The sequence below is a fragment of the Dendroctonus ponderosae genome, unplaced genomic scaffold, assembly GCF_020466585.1.
Source record: "Dendroctonus ponderosae isolate FM_Combo_2020 unplaced genomic scaffold, Dpon_F_20191213v2 Dpon_F_20191213_6, whole genome shotgun sequence".
Taxonomy (NCBI): domain Eukaryota; kingdom Metazoa; phylum Arthropoda; class Insecta; order Coleoptera; family Curculionidae; genus Dendroctonus; species Dendroctonus ponderosae.
This window is the reverse complement of record NW_026018814.1, coordinates 10,739,686-10,760,642: the sequence shown is the minus strand read 5'-3', so window position 1 is coordinate 10,760,642 and position 20,957 is coordinate 10,739,686. Positions and strand designations below refer to the sequence as shown.

The following is a 20,957-nucleotide window of genomic DNA, read 5'->3' as shown; positions in this document are numbered from 1 at the left end:
GGGGGGTTTCATTTAAAAAACCAGAGTTGGTAACTACCACACGTTTATGATGCACCCTGTATATTGGAAAGTAATTTTAGAATGTAGACCTTTTAAACGTGAAAAACTTTTGTTGGACGGATTTTCTTGTAAACTTCATATTTACTGAGATATCGCACTTTGACGCACTAATGAGCAACCCTGTATAATAATAAATGTAATATGATTATAATTCTGCCCCATAAAATATATGTTACCTTACGTCAAGGTATAGCATTATATGAGAGTCTCTTACAAACAGCAGAACAAAAAAGCAGAACATTTACCCAGAATTACAGGGGGATTCCTAAGTGTTACCTAACATCAGAAAAATAGACAACATTTCTTAAAGAAAAAGCTCAAGGTAGAAGATTCAAATAGGAAGCAATCAACTTTAAAATTCAGTGATGCCCCAGAGCCAAGTGCACAAAATCATCGGCAAATGCAGGAGGAAGATGATTTAAATTCCGCATGCTGACTTTGAAGGTGCCTTCGATCGATTTAGGAAGTATCAACTAATGTAGAAAATCTCACAGACGGGTAGTGCAGTAAAATGTGCAAATATAAAAAGTGCAATATCATTTGAAGAATAAACTTCATTTTTATTGAAGTTTTGAAGTTAAAATAAGGAGTAAGTTAAGAAAATACTTAATCAAAACGATTGAATCCTTCTTAGTAATTGTGCCAGTGTTTTTTTTTACTTTTCTCTTTAAGCTTATTTTACGTATCATCGTACAGTCACCCATGGGTGATTGATATTCCGATGCAAAGAACTTTTTGTAATTAGAAAAAAAACTTGTAACAAATCCAATGAAATGTGTAGAGTGATTGGCTCAAATAACATCCCTCGACTAAATCTTTCGAAAAAGTCATGCTACTGAAATAATGTTCCCGACGATCCTAGACTAAAAGAGAAGGAAAATTGCAGTTTACTAGACAAATTAATTGACCAGATAGACACAAATGCATATACTGAGTGAATGAAAATACTTGGACAACAAAATCTGATTTATCGATAAATTTCCCTTGGACGAACGACCTCGACATTCGCCGTCGACATGTGTAGCAGGTGTATTACCATCGAGCCCACCAACTATACCATCAACGACGCGGAAGACCCGCTAAGCTAACCCACTGACCCACTTCCGATGTACTGCTGACCAAGAGCATATACATAAACAGATTCTTCAGTCTACCGTCGGCACGAGCCTATCGGGTACCGATTTTGTCACGGAGAAAGAACCACTTTTAGCCTCTTTCTAGTACCGATCAAATTGCTTCTCGATCGAATGTGGTGCGGAGGTGCTAAAAAGACCCAGTGACGTTTTTAGGTAGTTTGTTCTTTTGGTGATGGGTACCTCTGGTACTGATTGTATTTGTCGTTAATAGGACCCACATTGATCGTGAGTTTCTCTTCTAATTTTAGACACCAGATTCTAAAAGGATCTGCTGGTTCAGTCATTAGCGCTTCTGCTCAATGTATTTTAAATATATTAGTAAGCGGTTGAAAACATAAACTACTTGAAAAATAAAAATAATTATTAAACAAAAGTATTTAAACGATTGCACAATTTTACAAGATCACACCCTCAAGTTCAATATCTAACATGTTTGAATATTTGATTAAAATTTCACTTCACTTGGAATTTATTTAATGAACGGGAAACGCACAAATAGTTTAAACCAAAGAATACTTTAAAGTCTAAAATACAAATTAAACTAGCATAAAATAATCTTTGATATCAAATTTTTATTTGCAACAGGAATAAAATAGTAAGAGAACAAAAGATTAAATAGTTATTTTTTAAGCAATAATTAAAATATTTTTTCAATTCAGTTTGATTGCTATTATCATTGTGTTTTGCTTCATTATTTTTCTCAATATTTGAGTTGCTTTATATTATATCCGTTCTTTTTGTCTGTTAATGCTTGAAATTAAACGAACCACTGACTACTCATTTTTATTAAAGCAACTTACTATGCCGTCCTGATTTAACGCCATTTGATTTTCATGTTTGAGGTCATACGAAGAAAACTGTTTATGAGACCGAAGTAGAAACGCATCAACAATTGACAAGCTGAATCTAAAACTAAAGTCAGTGACGAGAAAGTAAATTATTAATCTACTGCTACACCATGAAACGTTTATTTCAAAACTGCTCAGTTATACAAATGGAAAATTATTAACAATGATCAATCGATACAAGTTTTATGCATGAAGTTCTGTGAATTTATAAACATATTCGTATTTTAACAACTGCATTCCATATTTGTTAAAACAAAAAATTAATCTGCAGAAGATAATTCTATTAATAAAGTAACACATTGATTTGAGCTCAAAATTAAGTGACTTTAGTCACCACATGCGGTCCCTATAACTATATTTTTCAATAAGTCCTTGCTTTCCTTGCGCGTGTTATATGAATGAAAACCAACATGTATTCGACAACTTTATGCAATTTCAAAAACCTTAACTTAAAAGTTTTAAAACGAAGTCAAAAAGGAACAGAAAAATTACTCATTTCACAAAATATGTCATGAAATTCTCTATTTTAATAGCTTGAAATTCAACTCACTCCTCCCGTTCAGTTAAATCATTTTTATTTCATAATAACCGTTCTGTTGTCTCTTATTAACGATTTTATTAAAGTTAAGTGCTGATTTTTGCTGATCTATTTTTTAGAAATCAGAAATTGCGTTCATTTTTATGCTCAAGTCAATTAACATCTCGCCATCATCTAAAACATATTTTGTTGTTTATAATTCAAATGATTCATTGATTCAAATAATTACTGAATGATTAAATTTTACTTCCAAATATTTCTCATGTTCATGTCCTTTTTCTACGTTTCCAATGCAAGTTGTAAAAAGAAAGTGAAACCCAAACATCAATAAATTCAAGTTTGTCCTAAAGGATTTTTGCAAAACATTTACTTCCTTTGTTGCTGAGAGTTATTTTCCTACAAAATTCCCAAATATCAAAAGCCGTTATAAAATTAAACCTACTTCTGGTCATTTTATTTCAATGTTTTATGCATTGCCACGACCACCGTTATAGTGGTTTTAAATTCAACACAACTCTTCTTGATTGATGTTTATTGGACATTATACATTATTTACTTGAAGCTGTCGAAACTGCTAAGTTTCTTTTGGAAAATTAAGCAGAAAGCCGACAGACCGGAGCAGCAATTTTCTCTGCTTGAGATGCCGAACAGAAAGTTGCAAGTGAAAAGCCCCCTGAAACTTTTCTAAAATTGTAAAAGCCACTTGAAACTATGACGACGTTGCTGGCAGCCGAAAGCTTACTGGAAAAGCAATTTTCTCCACTAAATTCGTATTTTACATTTGTAATATTAAGGCGACGCCTTTAAGGCTTCTTTGAAACTTGCTCAAATTAAAGATCCTCAATTCAGCTACTTTCGAATCACGAGCATCATTATTATTTAAATTGAGTTTACTGTAAACCAGAAATGTGCTTTAGTGTCTTAAACCATCTTTTATTAAAATATTTTCCAAGGGATTTTTAATTGTCAATTTCATTTTAACTAGATTTTCTTTAATTTTGCTGCCTGTTTTATAAAAAAGCTACTTTTCTTGTATATTCTGGATGGAAGGGATTTAATCAATTACCTGAAGTTTATGCCAATCTGCGCCTGAGTATTTAAGCAATTATACAATAACAAGTATCTGGTTTAATAAATAGGTAATATATAAATAGACACATTTCTTGACTATGGTATATTTAAAAAAAAAACACTGTTAATATTGGCCTTTAGGACATGACTGATAGCAATATTTATGAAATTTCTAAACCAACATTGCGGCATTCTAACAGCCCTAGATCGCCCCCGCGCTGAAACAATTAAAGGAAAAACATAGTAAGTTGCTTCAGAAAAATTATAAAATTTGCGACAAAAGCAGATAAAATTGTGCTTCGTTCTTAAAATACGGAAAAAAATTCAGTACAATCAGTACCAACTACTGAGGAATTTACCTTACAGTGGAAGTTTTCCCTCTACTTTAAAACTTCAAGTTTCCAACATCAAATCGTCTATTGACCGGTACTACCATTATGAAAAACTCTCCGTGGAACTACTTTGTATTATGTTTCCTCTACTGTAACGTGTTCCAAATGACACTTGCGGATGTAAGCGAAAGAAGTGGAATAACCAGAACTAGAGGTAAGTAGTACTTCAATTGCCAAACCAGTATTCGAATAGTTTATAGCATGTACTAGGATTTGTTTTTCCTTTGCTTGTTTGATATAAGTGGTACGAACAAAATGTAGAAATTGATGCGCTGTGAGACTTGAAGCCCTACATTAGTTGATTTTTATTGCTGGAAAACCTGATTTTCCATACTCCTTAATGGAGATTTCAAAAAATGCCAATCTATATTTGCCAATTCCCAGGCATGAAAGCAAAGTAATCATATGTTCATCTAACAACCACCAATCAGTGTCTTACAAGAACAGTACCGTTTAGCAACTGTTAAGTGAGGCTGAAAACATTTCTCATTATACATGTTCTTTATGGATATTATTATTGATGTTGCACGATGTCGGCGCACTGAACCATGGCAAAAAATTGCACGATATGTCAATTAAAATGTTAACTATTGATTCCCCTAAAATGTTAATTAGCAATTTGAAAGGCTATAACATGCCACGGCCTGTGTGAGTCCACATTTCACCTATGAACTTGACTTACGGATTTTGCTTAACCCAGATATACGTTACTGTTTAAAAAAGATTTGTATCTAGTTACTTTTCAGTTGTGATCTAAGGATAATTTATTTGTAAGATTAAACTTAGAGATCCAGTTCAAGAATGAAAGTTAATGAAAAGCAAACTTTTCAAGCAACACAAAAAATGATAAAAATTAGAATAAAAAAAAACAATTTATAGACATTTGCCTTAACGTTAGAGAGTTATACGACTAGTATAACTTAAAAAACGAATACGTGTTGTCTATAAAAGATTACTTACGAAAGAGGAAATCCACCGTTACCATTTTTATCGGAAACTTGTGAAGTTGTTTGCTAAGTCTCGTTATTTTGGTCGATTATATATTTAAACATTCTAAAGTCAATCAGCAAATTAATTAATTTAAAATAGCTATTTAAATAGACCATTTTTATTTTACTTTTCTAGTTTTTGCAGAAAAATGGTAGAACAGCGAATCAAATTAAATTTTAAGCAAAATGTATCAACGTTAAAAAATAAATGATAAAAAGTTGATCCCTGCCTTCAGAATATCTACATGTTTGAATTGAGATTTATGATATGAGGATTTTATTAGTTCTCTATTAAAAGCCTTTGAGTTTTAGTCAGAAAGTGCATTTATATTCAAAATTTCAACTCACTGTCTATTTCCCTCATCATTTAACATTTTCCCGAAAATATTGCGTTCATTGAAAACTTTTTTATAAATAAAAACACTTAAATTAACTGCTACGTTTAAAAAAACTGTTTTGTTTGCCGGCACCCAGTTGCGGACGTTTTTCAATATGAAAAATTTGGAGTTTCCAATGTTTTTGAACCGCAATCATTAACTGTTTTATTTTAGCAATATTTGCAAGCAGTCGTTATCCGTCTTATGTTAGTGAAAAATGTCTCTTGATCACAGTTCAGAGCGCCATAATGGTAACTTTTCGAATTTTTTAAAATCATGGTTAAGCCCTTTGAAAGAGTTACGGAAATTTTGAAATATAATGTTTATTACCTGGTTGTACCAAACTGAATGCAGGAATTAAGTTCTGCATATTCAACTGCTTATTTTCCTTAAACGGTAAAATAATTTTGAAACCCCATTATTTTATTTTACATTATTTTACATATATTTTTATACGTTTAAATTTTAAATTAATATGGAATTACTTTTAAAATAAAAAAATATTAAGTTCTCAAATACTATTATGATTGGAAATAATTGAGTTTCAAAACTAGATAACTTCGTTTCATGCGTTTGTGCCACTTGGTCAAATGTAATTTTATTCTTTGAACAAGAATCCAACTCAAGCAAAAAACTCACAAAGCTCCACAAGCTTACACGGTGAGTAATGTCTATAGCAGTTTATCATTCTTAATCGACAAAGTTAAAAGTTGAAAATACCCATTGCTTCTAAGCTGATATCTCTAATTATATCCGAACAGTTAGAAGCGACAAATAAGCTGGTAACAGATATCGACTCATCGAGGAGATATCGCCTGGTTTAAGTTGGAGGCAGTTTATTTTATGCTAGAATGCCTATATCTATGATATGTGTATTAAAAATCGCAACACTCACTAGTATTAGGCTCCTGCAAAATATGCTCAATTGAGCCATTTAATTACAACAAAATATGTCTTAAAATAAATAAAAAATATATTTTTACGAAATATGTATATTGATTTACGATGAGTATTTGACTGAAACTTTCATCAATTTCTGCAAGCAAAGTTCAAATAACAATTTGAGGGACGTCCTACTAAAGATAAGTATTTGACTAACAATATGTGTATGTGAAACAGAAGTTGCCTGCATCTTCTGAGAAGTTTTTTTGAATCAATCAGTTCTCTATTATTAGTATATGCAACATGCTTCCAGTTGTACTTTTACACGCACATTTTTAGAAGGCTCATTTTTCATACGATTTATAAGTAATAATTCCAAAATCTTAAACAAACATTAAACAGTTTTATTTGAAGACAAATTACAAAATAACAAATCTCAATATTTAATTTTAATTTGCAGGTAAACACAAATCAGTAAGATAAAACTGTAATGTTCATCGCGTTTTATAGCTGAAGCCTGATAATTAAACACTGTTAGAATTAGTCAGATCCGCACTAAATAAGTTAAACCTAGTTTAAAATTGTTTAATTATCTGGCATTTAGATCATAGACTTGTTTTAACTGTAATATCTTAGAAAAAGTGTCATATATTTAATATTTAATGGGAACGTAAATATTCGTACTAATATAAGGAACATCCGGTTAAGATTCTTTCAGATCGTTTGACGTGAAAAGGTCAAAAGTGAGCAACGTTAGTGAAATGAACAATTCACAACAAAGATAACCTCAAACAATACAAAAACGAAGTTAGAAAAGCAGGCAGAGCAAAGCTATTGGCTAAGAGGGCAAAGATAAGCGAATTATTAGTAATCTATAGTTAAATATAATTTATACGAGGGCAATAGAGAACAAGACCGAATTCGCCAAATTCATTCTTTTTTCGGTATTTCAGAGCAATTTCAAGATAAAATAAACAAAAAAAGGATATTGAGAATTTTTGAAGAAACCATCCATAACATCATACAGCATGAAAACAATGAATAATATTGCCTTTAATGCTAGCGAATTTATCTCTTAGATAATTGCAACAACTTAGCAACCAAAGAGTTAGGTGAGATGGAAATAACCTTTGAAAATGAAAAGAGGATATTTAATAGGTACTCGAACGCAGCAGAGAAATTAGCGCTCCTCTCCAACGATTTATGTAACAAAAATTTAGCGTATATTTCTTGGGTCCCACTGACAACAAATATTTTTGCTTAATTTCTTCTTTTACTTAAACAAACAAACATTTAATATTTGTCTAGTGCAACTTTTATGTTAACGGATTTTTTTCACCTACAAACTGATGCCGATCCTGTAGAATGAAAAATCGCACAATTAGCATCAATTTTTGACTAGTTTACTGTTAAATAATACATTATATTTCCACACGTTACATTTATAAATTCCTCGGCTCGTATTATACCAGAACTGACCTCCTTATTTACTAGCTGTCGATTAGCATACATATAGCGTCAATTTTAATAATGAGGCTACTGATTTAAATTTAAAGGGATATTCCAACATGGATCAATCGGTTTCCAAAAGATGTTCGTGTATTTGCTGCAACTGCAACTGAACTACTAACGATACAAGTAAGTAAAATAACGGAAACTAATGATCGATTTCATTTGAGAGTCATGAATTAGCACTTTCCTGTCATACGTTATGGTGTTGATTTTTATAAATTACTGATGCTGATCGCGACCAACCTACTTACTTCTACTTATGAGGCACTTATCTGGCAATTTAGAAGTTGTTATAAAATGTTTCTTTAAATAAAAATGCTTAATTGTTTAAGTATTAGAAAATGTTACCGGGAAATGAAGTTGAAGTGCGAGAAGAGTCTTAAAAGTGCAGACATAATGTAGTAGTAATGTACAGTTTACTGATCTAATTTTAATGTTTTATTACTAAATAATCGAGAATTTTCACAACTATTTAAAATAATATAAGCCGGATTTACGCGAATATAAGAACCACACACTTTGAACGGTGTAATGTTGATATGCATGAGTGTTAATTCGGCCCTAAAACTCCACTTGTATTTTTGTTTGAAAAGTGGTATCAAAATTCATTATGGTATAAACGAATAGTGGCAACTTCAAACAGCAAATATTAATAGGATTAAACAATAATCTATAAAAAAATGGCAGCTAGAATTTGTTGTTTGGTAGAAATATTTTTTCTGTGCATGCATTTTCTGCATCAATCTGTATTATATTAAATCCCTCCTCAAAAAATCGCAAATTTTAAATGCAGGAACTTGGCAGATGTTTATTATCTGGATGCTGCTAATTCCTTTTTTTGAGTGTGTAGCATTTTAATAATAAATATTTCCAACTTGTCTCAATAAAGGATCTGTTAAAATTATTGCATTTATTATTGCCACTTGGGTTTACTTCTTTAAGTTAAGTAAGTACAATTCTCTTTATTCCTTGCCCGCACTTGTGAGCGCACTAATGATATTCAAGTGAAAATAAGGATATAATCACATATCTAGGTTGTGAAGAAGAATGCGACACCACACAAGAAATCTAAAATTAAAATTGGCATGATCATTTCGCCAAACAATGCAGAAATCATAAAGACCTGAATGAAATCATCGCTCGCCTTTTACACCAGATGTAATTCGACGAATAAAAGAGAAAGTTACAATAAAGACGTGGATTTTTATCTGAGCCCGCAAAATGCGTTCCAATGACGCATTTCAACCTTCTCAAGTGCTCATTTCTCTCTGAGAAACAGTTAGATGATTTAAATGAATAATTTCGAGTTTACTACTACAATCTGTTGACATTGTCTCCTCCTGCTTTAGGTTCTGTACCGGTGAAATTGGTTTTCCAAACACGACAGGAAAGTGTAATAAAGATTAATTTTGTCTGCTTAGAGGCGATAAAGATAAATAAATGTTTTTCAAGCTAACATTTCTTAATTACTCGCTCTTGGGTTATGGGAGCAAATTGCATTTACAATATTACATTAGGTTTTTCGGGCAATTAATTCAGTGTGCATGCAATATTTGGCAATATTATAATTTTCTGCCAATCAACACGCTTTGTTTTATTCACTTAACTGAGACACTTTGACTGTTGAACGTAATTTTCTACCTTACGATCGTGTTTAAAATTGATAAAAATTAATGAGCTTCCAAAATGAGGTCCACATGAAAACGCTTCATTGTTTAAAGAGCAGTGAATTTAATCCTGTACTACTAATATTTAATGTTCCCACACCCAAAGTAATGACTAAGATATTAAGCCCAACACAAATACCTGGCAGCTAACAAATTAGTTAACTTAATATATATTTATAAGGATTTTGATATAATCTTATCAAGTTTAGCATGCAAATGTGGCCAAAATTCACATTTATTTCATAGTAATCCACATTGTATTAAAGCAAAATTCTGATCGATTATTTACCAATTTTGAACCTTGCCTGTTGATGAGCTGAACATTAAATACAATTTTCGCCGGGAAATTTGTATGTTCTGAATAGAAGCCGTTCATTAAATAGAATTTAATTAAACAGTAAATCCATCTGCAATGTACTAATTTCTGGGAATTTCCTATTTATATTTATAATTACATTGAGGCTAATTTTAGTCATTCAAATATTCAACAAATTGTACCGTAAAATCTAAATAATAAATTACAAATTAAATGGAAATAAAGTAATTTAGCTTTCAAACGACCTTAGTGCTTCTGGTAAATGTTACATATTTGATTTTATATTATTCTAATATCAAAAATGCCACGAGCTGAAAGTTAACATTTATATTTTGTAAACTGGGTGTTCTCAAGATGTTTGATTAAAGTATTTAATGTATTATTTTAATTTCTCTAATTAATTATTAAAGGATTCCAGAGCGTCATAAACTTACTTTCCTCATATTGCTGTTCTATTAAATGGCATTTAAGGTGTGTGGTTGTCAGATATAAATATACATAATTGAGCTGAATATGATCTAAAGTTTGTTTAAGGCAGATTTCACCATTAAACAACGAGAATGAATTAAAAACAAAGAGACGAGAAACATATTTAGAAAATATTAATCGAAAATTTTTGCAGCAATTAATTGGAGTTTAATTAATTAGGTACCAATAAAGATTGTTAATTACATGCAAAATTTCCCTTCGACCTCCTGAAAACAGAAAGTAATTCTGAAATTTCATCAGACAACCAGCAACTCTTGGAAAATATTTTAAATGCTTAAAAATGTTCAGTTCTAACTGAAATAATCTTTCTGAAACCGGAAGCTTTTCAGGGCATTATCAGCTCGTAAAATGGCCTTTAGCAGAATAAGGGAAGTCCGCCGCGTGCAATTTGGACAAATAACGAGGGCTTTGAAACCTCATAACAAAGATTTTCTCTTTCCGGAAGCAAAAATGTATCGTTTTATTTTGAGCAAAATTTACTTCAGCTACCTGTATTTTTGGCTTAATTAGCGCAAATTAACCGAAAACTTTTTGATAACACAAAACAACTCTGACTCAGTTAGAAAGTGAATAAGTCATGGGGATATGGCGAAGCCACACACCCAAACCTCCGTTACAAAAGTTTGATAACAGCACGAAAATAGCAGAAGCTGAATTGTGGGTTAAGAGGTTGCAGTTGGCAACATTTCTAGCATATTTTATGCTGGAAATGATCAGTTTGTTAATTGTTTTCCGTTTTGAGTGCCAGATATTATATTTATGTATTAATCAAAATCTTACCTTCCAATGCTGATGAGTTCAGATAAATCCACCCCGTCGCTACATCCGCACCCGAACATCTTACTTGATCTTTCTGAAAGAAGTTAATAAATGAAATTACTCAAGTTATCTTCCAAAATTCTATTTCTATTTTTGCAAACAGCAACTGACCCAAATCAATTTAACTAAATTACGTTATTATGTTGCTATTCATGATGACACGAATCATTTACCAAAGGCAAAAATTTAGATAAAACAGACTTCGCACGAAAATATATTGTAACTTCAACGTTAGGCTATCATGTGAGAAATATGAGCTTTGTGAGAATAATCTCTGGGCGTTATATTTATCTTATAAATAAAATAAATGTAAGAAAATTGCCTGGGGCTCACTTATACCACAATAAATTTCCGAAATGGCTTCAAAAGCCTCAATAGCTCTAGAGTTATGTCGCCAAGACACGAGCCAATGGCCTTAATAAAACCTAAATCATCCGAGCCAGATCGACGCAACCTAAAGTGTAAATTCTTAAAATAGAATGTCCATTTTTCTACCCAACATTTCCTCTATTATAAATAATAGGCGCTGACAATCAAATATACTACGGAACTCAATCGGAAACCTATTTGCATTGAAAGAATGGCAAACTAATCGATCAAAGCGAAACACCTTGACATTGCCAGTGACCTTAGCTGGTGAAAGTTGAACACTTGTAGCAGCATTATTGGCATAAAGCTCGAAGATATTTGCAATTGCTAACCCAAATTTGTGAGATTGCACACCTAGTGATTTATGGTTGTGCTTAATTTAGTCTTCAATTTCTTTCCGTCACGTTCTCAAATTTAATAAAGTCAATATACTTGCAAATTTTTTATACTTATGATAATGCTCTAAATTTTGTAATTCATTTCGATTCACAGCAATAAATACACTATACATAATAACAAAAGTAGAATGGTAACATTGACCGCAAAGAAGCTTTGAATAGTGCAAGAGGTTGAAGAGCAATTTCTGTGGGCATCTGAATTTCTTACTGAACTTCTCTTCCTACTTCGCACATAATCCGAATATTATGGAAGACCTCACACTACTGCTAAATCCGCTTTCATCAATAGATTCTATTTTTCTATATTAATTGGAAATCGTACATGACAAAAAAACGAATTTGACTATTAGATACATAAAAAAATAAAGTATTTGGCTTTTAGGCACAATTTTCGAACGAAAAACGTTTTTCTCCGTGTATGGTAGTTTGTCTAATAGCTGAAACCGAACATTTTCACTATAAATGAATTTGACGTTGACGATTAATATGTTATAAAAGCAAATTTTGAAAAAAATCTTGCGAACGAAAAATTCCTTATATTGTTAAACACAAGCGCGTAACAAGGGATAAGTTAACGCATTTATATTTAAGTCCAATTAATTTCAGAAATAAATTATCACTTTTAGTATATATTTTTTGTTTCTTTATTTTGCTGCTCTTCGTCAACCATTCAGCTCGGCAATCACTTAGGTGCACACAAATTAAACTTTGTGTTGGCAACGAAAAATAGGCGATTTTAAAAAGACGAATATAAATTTAAAAGCATAGCTTGAATCCCCAATTCAAGTTATTACAACATAGTGGGAGTAATGCGTTGTGGAAGATGAAAAAGAGCACTGAAGATGGAAAAGAGACCTACTCATTCGCTAAATCTTCAAATAAAACTGTTTTTTTTCTGATGATATAGAGTGTCATTTATATTGTTAATTACGTCAAGATGGGTTTTCTTATCTAATGGTACAAGGCATTGCTTATAATGTCTAAAAGTACTTTAAATGTACTTCGGTAGTCGCGGGCCTCGATTTTCCTAAGAAAATGTTAGATTTAAATATTTAACGCTGTAATCCTGTGAAAAACCTTTTTTTCACATTTTATATTCTTTTATGACAAAGAAGTAACAACAGTTAAAAAAATTGCAGTGAAAAAATTGCAAAAACGACCTCCCGAATACGTCTTGTAAACTAAAAGAAAATCAGCACTATTTCTAGATTATGAACACTATGCTCTAACACAAACTGAGCTTATTTCGGAAGTAATTCACGCTATCGAACATAAAAAAAATCATTATAAAGGGTGTTCAAATTCCTGGGTCTGTTAATGAAGTGAAAACAGAAACACGCGTTCGTCCTGGTCACTCGACTGTAAATATAGCAGCAGTATGTGTAAATGTTGAGGAAAGCCCAATACATCAAGTCGGCATAGAGCTCAGGAAAGTTTCCACCACCACTATGCATCTAATTTTTACAAAAGGTTTGAAGTTTCATGCGTACGAAGTTGAATTAGCTCAAGAGCTAAAGCCATGGGCAACGAAGAGCTTTTGTTGATTGGATTTTGGAACAACGACAATTGGACGGTCATTTTTCAACGAAAATCATCTTTAGTGACGAGTCCCATTTTCATCTTGATGGCTTCGTTAATAGACAAAATTGTCGATTTTGGGGTTCCGAAAATCCACGAGTGATGATCGTTCAGAAACAGATGAATCCAAAAAGAGTCACCGTTTGGTGTGCATTGTGGGCTGGAGGCATCATCGGACCATTTTTCTTCGAAAATGCAGTTGGTCAAGCAATAGTCGTCGAGGTGTTCGTTATCGTGAAATGTCAAAAACTAACTTTTTTGTGCCAAAATTGCAAAATATGAATCTCAGCAACATGTGGTTTCAACATGACGGTGTAACATGCCATACAGCCAGAGAAACTGTGGAATTACTGCACGAGTCCTTTCCTGGTCGTGTTATTTCTCGTTTTGGAGATCGGCATTGGCCGCCCAGATCATGACATTTAAAGCCTTCGGACTTTTTTCTTTGGGTTTTTTAAAGTCACAAGCGTATGGGAACAAACCAACAACGCTTGAAGCCTTCAAAGATAAAATTCAACGCTGCTTCACTGAAATACCCCAAAATTTATGAGCTACAGTCCTTGAAAATTGCATGAAAAGAGCACGTTTATGCCACCAATGCTGAGGCGGTCATTTGTCCGACGTTATTCCATTCATGATTAACCTCATGATGTGTACTTCATTTTTCAATACATGTTTCAAACTTATGCAACAAATATATATGTTTTATCTAGGTTTTAAAGCCGTCGTTCTTATTGGAACACCCTTTACAAGAAAACAAACACAAATAACTCTTAATGTGAATACTGTGCTAAACATCAGATAAGCACGTTGCATTTTCCACTACTCTCGACTTATACTTCTTTATTTGCCTGAAGGGCATTTTAAGTCGTCGCTAGAAAATGGTTAACGAAATTTAATGGCAACGTAAGAGGTAAATCTGCCTTCGCTTTAAACTTTAGCATATTTTCAGCCCCCGTATTTTCGATTTAAAGCCGCATACCGTAAACTTCAGGCTTTGTGATTTTCTTTTTAGACGACGCCAACGGTAGAAGTTGGTCGCTAGGGAATATCAGGAAATATTGCAGAACTCATTTCAACTCGTTTTGCGCTGCAAATGAAATAGTACAGACGGAAATACATGGAATGCTACTATTTCACTTTAGATGACGATGAGGAAAATGACATAATATTTGAGCAGCTGCATCTTTCGAAAGGATTTCTCAATCATCCTCAATCTACCATGTTTAGAAAAGGAGCACATACAGAAGGAGTCGAAATATTTTACATCCATGAAATGTTTCGAGCTGTTCCATAGTAATTAGTAAATGAGAGCTTCAGATGAAGAATCGCATCCATTATTTGAAAATATAGGATTCTGGAACTGAAGATACGTTTCATGGAAAGGAATTACAGATGGATTGGACTTGCTTGGTAGCAGTTTAGTTTCACTTACAAACGTAGAAAATACTACTTCAGAATTTTGAAAAACCTTATTGTTGTAGATTTAACTTATGATGGAACTGGATATTCGCCGCGAATAAAGAAATACATACAGTTGAATCCAAGAAAGCAAGCAAGTCTTGCCTTTTGACCTATTGTCCTAGAAATGAGAACACGTGTAAACGGACCAGCTTAAATAGAAACAGAAAAAAAAACTAGATTACAGCAAAAGAAAACTTGCCTTAAAGAGTATCACCTTCTCTATCTTCGACTTAAACAAACTTTAAAAGATTAAGAAATATGTTTTGCTAGGAACAGTAGTTCAACATGCTGTTCCTAGCAAGTTATACTTTTACCATATCTTATTTTACTCCATAAACATTGCCTGCTGGCTATTTCAAAAGTGTTCGAGTCAAATAGCGTCTTTGCTTTATTCGAGTGAGTTTCAAGTGTTTTATTAGTTATTTTAATAATGTCGCTTCCTTAACAAGCTACGATTAAAAGAGAAACGCAGATACAACGACCATGGTCATGTAAATGAGAACGGTTTTTGAGACCACCACAGTTCGAGTGAAGTGAATTAAAAGCGACGACGTGCACTGAAAGTGAATTCACCAGCGCACCTAATTTGCGTACACTCAAACGAAATTGTGCGAAGAAATGGGACCAAACGAGTAAAAAATTGACGATTTAACCAGTACATTACTGGCCATGCTCTGGTAAATTCCTGCAATTTTAAAAGTACTTCTTTTATTCAATTTCTATAAATTTGCTTGCCCGTCCATATTCGAATGAGATTGGAAAATAGCGTCAATCTCCAAAAATATCTGATGAAATGATTTTTATGGCAATACCTCAACTTTCTAAAGACTTTTCTGCTGCTTTGAACTGCTTTTTCTTAAAATTTGGAATTTAAATTAGCAACTTTTTCGTTACTACGAATAGTAAATGTAGTTGAAGAACTGATCCCCTCCCTTTTTTAAGGTTTTGGGTCCCTGCTTGAAAATGAATCCGATAGATCCAAACAAAATTTAAAATAGATTGCTAAGGACCTACTTACAAGGTTTTGAGAGTAAAACGTCATCTGTTGACTATAGATCATTGAGAATATTATTTAAGATACCTTCTAGAGCACGAATTTGCAAAAGCGAGCTAATCAAAATACATATATTACAAATAATATACAATCCATAGAAAATTTAAAAGGTCTGCGACCTTCCTATATTTCCCTCGGGCACAGGGTTTTCAACTAAAGCATCCATTAACTCAAAATTGCTCTACCAGGAAGCTGATCCTAATGTACCCGGATGGTTTGCTGTATTTTTTTATTCGTTGGAACAAAGAACTCCTAAGGGTCTGAAAGGTAAACAATCACAGGAAATAACGCAAATTACGGGGTAATAGAAAATAATGCAGACTTTTTGTATGTTTGTACAATATTAGCTGCCCATATAATAAATAAATGGACTTTTGAGTCGGAACACAGGAAAGTCCAAGAATAACAAGTGAATAATGAAAATAATAGCAATAATAGTAAACGAAATATTTTTTTTTGTCGAAACCTGAAAACAGAAAAATTCAATAAAATTGAAAAAATAGTTTATCTGATCAAGATAAAAATATAGAACTCAGATTTCTAAAGCAATCGCAAGATTTATTAAGTTTAAAAAATTGCAGTTTGAAAGTTATTTCTTATATATAAACGCTTTGCATAAGAATAGGAAATTAATTAATTTTAACATATGTTAAATTATTGTTCGATTTCTAAGCCTTCTTCTTCTATATCGGCACATCTGCTTACTTTCTTTTAGGTAGCAGAAACAGGAACTGAGACACAAAAGCACATGAAATGAAAGAAATTTAATCTAGACAACTGAAACCTCCTACATTTACTAGAATTTATTATTTTATTAAAACGCAAAAGCGTCATACCCGTTTTCGTTTTACTGCAATATTACAGTTTACAATTTCTTTTGTGAGAATTGGCATCTTTACTGCATTGTATGTGGACAGAATGATTCGAACAATCTAATATATTTTCCAGCTTTTACGTGGGTGGATAGAACGTTTCTATTGGATTTTATGTCGATTGTTTCTAAATGTTCGCAACATGCAGTAAAACTGCAATTACTTGCAGGTTGAAGAAATGCAAAAACTTGCAGCTGCATCGCAAGAAATTTTAAATGTATTTCTATTAATCTACAATAAAATGTGAAGCCCCAAACTTGCGAATAATCAATGAGCAAAACGAAATAAAAAAAATGAGACATGCACTTAAAGCTGCTTCAAAACAAAATTAGTCGTTTTATTTAAAAGCCAATACCAAAAAACCGTCTAGCAAGTTTTAAATAAGAATTTTTTTGWATGTTTCAGAAGCAAGAAAATTATTTGGTGGATATCGGATAACACCGAAATTTTGCAAAGCGACCAAAACGCCTGTAAATCCACCYGGTGGCCCAAATGTTTGCATGTTCAACCATGAATGCGCCCAAAGAAATGGACAGGTAGTTGGAGCCTGCATGGATGGCTTTTTATTTGGTGCTTGYTGTCAGCTCTCAAAGGGTAAGTCGAAAATTGCATTTAAAGGCAATCCGAAGACAATGCCAAAGTTACCGCACCATTATAAAATAAAATATAATTTATTTCAAAACGTTTACAAACATTTTTCAGAAGCTTGAATTGCATWTTGAGCAAAAACCASATTGAAAATTTGTATCGACAACACAGTTTTTTCCCCAGTTTGTATGGTTCTTGCCATACAAACTCATATATTTTCTRAACTTTTCCCTCAACCTCAAAATTTGTTATGATTATGARCAATTTTTGATAAGAAGATAAGATAAAATTTGATAGAGAATCTAAAATAATTGTTGAAAGCTTTACATTSATAGAATAAATATTGTTTGTAAGAACTTAAAAAGTTGCTRAATGCAAGATAAATCTAAGATCTAAAACCGRTCTTAGAAACTCAATGAAAAACCAGTGAAGGAACCTTTGTACTCAATTAACAACTGTAGAATACTAACAACCAACAAATACACGTTCGAGATTGGCAGAAAATGGTCTTGAAAGGACGCAGCAATTAAAATTGCTATGGAAATTTACCTTATAATTAATATTATTATAGGGAGCTTAATGATCATAAAATATTACCTGAATAACTTGAGATAAAATCTGTTAAAAAGGAAATTGAGAACGGAAGTTATTTTGGAATGTTATTTSATGCGTAGCGCTAAAATCAGCTAAATAACGCACAATAAGCWCTGAAATTTTCATTTTTAAAGCAACTGTACTTTGTGTGTTTAAAACACTGAGGTAAAATGAAGAGAACCAAAAATWCTGGCCAAYTAAAAATTAAATATTTTAAAATCTATTTAAGTTTGTTTTACAGCTACATTTGATAAAAAGGTTTTACCATAACATTGCCAAATATAAAACTTAATATAATGTCTAAAATTAATTACCACCAAGTCCACAAATCATGCTAACATGCGCTAAAAACATATGTTGAAAYAGAAAAGTAAKTCGTTTGATATTTTTCAGATGAGATGATAGGAGACTTTTTGRCACAAGATTATCCTGGCATAACGACGTTAGACAATAAATTATACACAATAATGTCAACAACCCACAGAACAACACCCGTATTCGATATTACATCTAATGGCGTTTCCCAGATTGCGGCTTCGTTGTTAGGCGGACACCCACCATTTTCCGGTAAATAGAAAAAGAGAAACACTATTCTATGATTTCTATCATTTTTTTTCTCAAAATTCATTAATCAATTTGAGCAATTTATTTTGTTACAAGTCCGTCAAAAATAAATTTGCTTAAATACATAAATTTCAGGTGACGATGGTCAAGGTGTTTTACCAACTGGAAGTGATAATGGTGCCCACATTGACACACATTTAGATTCAAATTGGGCCACAACACTGAGTGATGAGGATAATGAAATTATATCCAACTCCTTCAGGTAACACATGATCAAATTTTCGAAGACCTATTTTTTATAAGGCGACCTACATATTAAAATACTTTTTCAAATTTTTCAAGATCAGTCTCAAAAATATAAAAAGTCAAAATAACTAAAGTGATATTCTGTTTTGTTGGTTTTGTGCAAACATAAGGTTTTTTTTTCAATGCATTGCATGCACAATAGTGTTCACAGTTCACAATATCAACCATATCCATATCATTATTCAAGCACTCAAAAATATTGCTTAAAATTTATTTTTTTGCTCACTTTACGGTACTATTATATAAATTTAATTTTTGTGTTTTAAAATTAACAACAAATATCATTCAATTATTTTTTGTTTAACTAAATATTTAAGCGAAGCAGAAATTATCTTTAGGTCTAGACAGTGATAGTTCCTACATGAGGAATTACTAAAAAGCATTCATGTCTACATTATTGCGTTCTAAATTAGACAAAAATTGATGCTCACTATATGATCACATCAATGTCTTCAATGGGCACAAGTAAAAGCTTGTTTATTTCACTCGGCGTTAATGCAAGAAAGTGAATCAATCTAATAAAAAAATTAACGAAGAAACGGTGACTCGGCAATAAACGAACGCAATTCATCATCATTGCTTTTTTGTACTCTGCTTCAAAGCATTCGCTTTACTTTCGATCTAAACCTATATAAAATGTTCTCAATTATCATTAATTTCAGTCTAATTTCGAATTATCTTCAACTTGCTTGTAGCAAATGGATTCCAAAGCAGTGCCAATAGAAACTTTGATTCGGGTATAATTACATTTGTATCACATTTACACTCCCAGAAAAACATCTGATGTTAAAAATATTTAAAGACTTAACAATAAAATCAAAGACAAATACATTTTTCATAGTTCGCAAAAATGACTTGCTTAATTTATTATTTTCCTTAGACATTCACTACACAACTAAAGACAGAATCACAAAAAACACCTACAAATAAAATAAGTAGAGAGCTAACAAAAGCTTTAACCTTATCAAACAGGGTTTACAGCAAAGAGGAAAATGTAAAAGAATTTCCTATTAGCTATTAGTAAGTAAAAAAATTATTGGTTAACACTAAAAGGAACAGAAACAGTTGTTTGAAGATAGTAATAACGCTAGTGAAAGTGTGCCGGAACCTAAAGCTTATTAGGTTGAACGCGACCTAGAAACTGTCATACTCAAATATATGATAAACAGAATAATTCATCAATTTTAAAAATGTAAAAAACAAAACATCAAACTAAGAATTATTGCAAAAACATTTCGAATTACTTTCTTAAATTAAATAGTTACTAAAACTGAGATTTTAGATATAATTTGATATCTCAAATATATTTAATTTGATATGATGATATCATATCAAATTTCATGATGCAAAATTTGATTCAACGCATTTTTATTTAGAACCACATTGTTTCGTTTTTTCAACACTACACGACGCAATTTTATGTGATAACAAGCATGTCAGTATTTTTAATTAAAAAAATAATTGTCCTCTTAGTTGTTTCTTGATTTTCAATTGCCCAAAATTTACCGTTCAGCAAGTGAAAACGTAAATTTCAAATGGATTTCTTTATTATGCACCATTATCAGCAAACATATTTTCAACCGTATTCACCACACAACTTTATGAAAATTAAATTAAAACAGAAGAATTTCGAACAATTTTTAATTTAAACAAGCGTGTTAAACGCTCGTTCAGCGTTGTTTTTCTAAATTTTTTACGTTATAAACCGCCTCATATTGGGTTAGCTTTTTGTGCTGTGCATTTTTACTGACGACTCAGTTTTCCCAGTCTTAAATTAAATTAAAAAAAATGCATAGATTTAATACGTTTTAAATGCGTAGAATAAATCTGACACTACCGGCAAAGAATTATGTAAGTAAAATACATCTGCAATTAAAATAACACCCAATTTATTGCAGCTCATCAAACAGACCCACTGACAATAAACTAACCACTCTTTATGGAGACGAGCAAACTACAATGCGATATGCAGAAACATTTGCACCCATCTTGCATTCTTCGGTACCGAATCCAGGGCTAATTTACACTCCAGTGCCCACTTTACAGCAACCGATGTTCCGGTAAGAGCCGGCTT

The 20,957-nt window shown here is 32.1% G+C and overlaps 1 protein-coding gene and 2 long non-coding RNA genes across 3 annotated transcripts in view; 1 reads left to right on the top strand and 2 right to left on the bottom strand.

Moving 5' to 3' along the window:
- LOC125504835 overlaps nt 1–20,957 on the bottom strand; it is a 108,890-nt gene that overhangs the window by 56,737 nt on the left and 31,196 nt on the right. Inside the window, exon 2 of the long non-coding RNA XR_007281731.1 lies at nt 11,058–11,130. This is a non-coding gene — a long non-coding RNA (uncharacterized LOC125504835). The remainder of the gene's footprint in view (nt 1–11,057; nt 11,131–20,957) is intronic.
- LOC109545153 (serine protease filzig) overlaps nt 1,194–20,957 on the top strand; it is a gene marked incomplete in the record, with an annotated part of 29,050 nt that continues 9,286 nt past the window's right edge. The window contains 6 exon segments of the mRNA XM_048667382.1: nt 1,194–1,421; nt 4,020–4,199; nt 17,237–17,425; nt 18,407–18,580; nt 18,713–18,839; nt 20,782–20,943. Coding sequence (XP_048523339.1) covers nt 4,091–4,199; nt 17,237–17,425; nt 18,407–18,580; nt 18,713–18,839; nt 20,782–20,943 — 761 coding nt within the window.
- LOC125504834 lies at nt 16,017–18,433 on the bottom strand. The gene is made up of 2 exons (XR_007281730.1): nt 18,328–18,433; nt 16,017–16,219 (listed from the first exon to the last, which is right to left on the bottom strand). It is a non-coding gene; the product is annotated as an uncharacterized LOC125504834 (long non-coding RNA).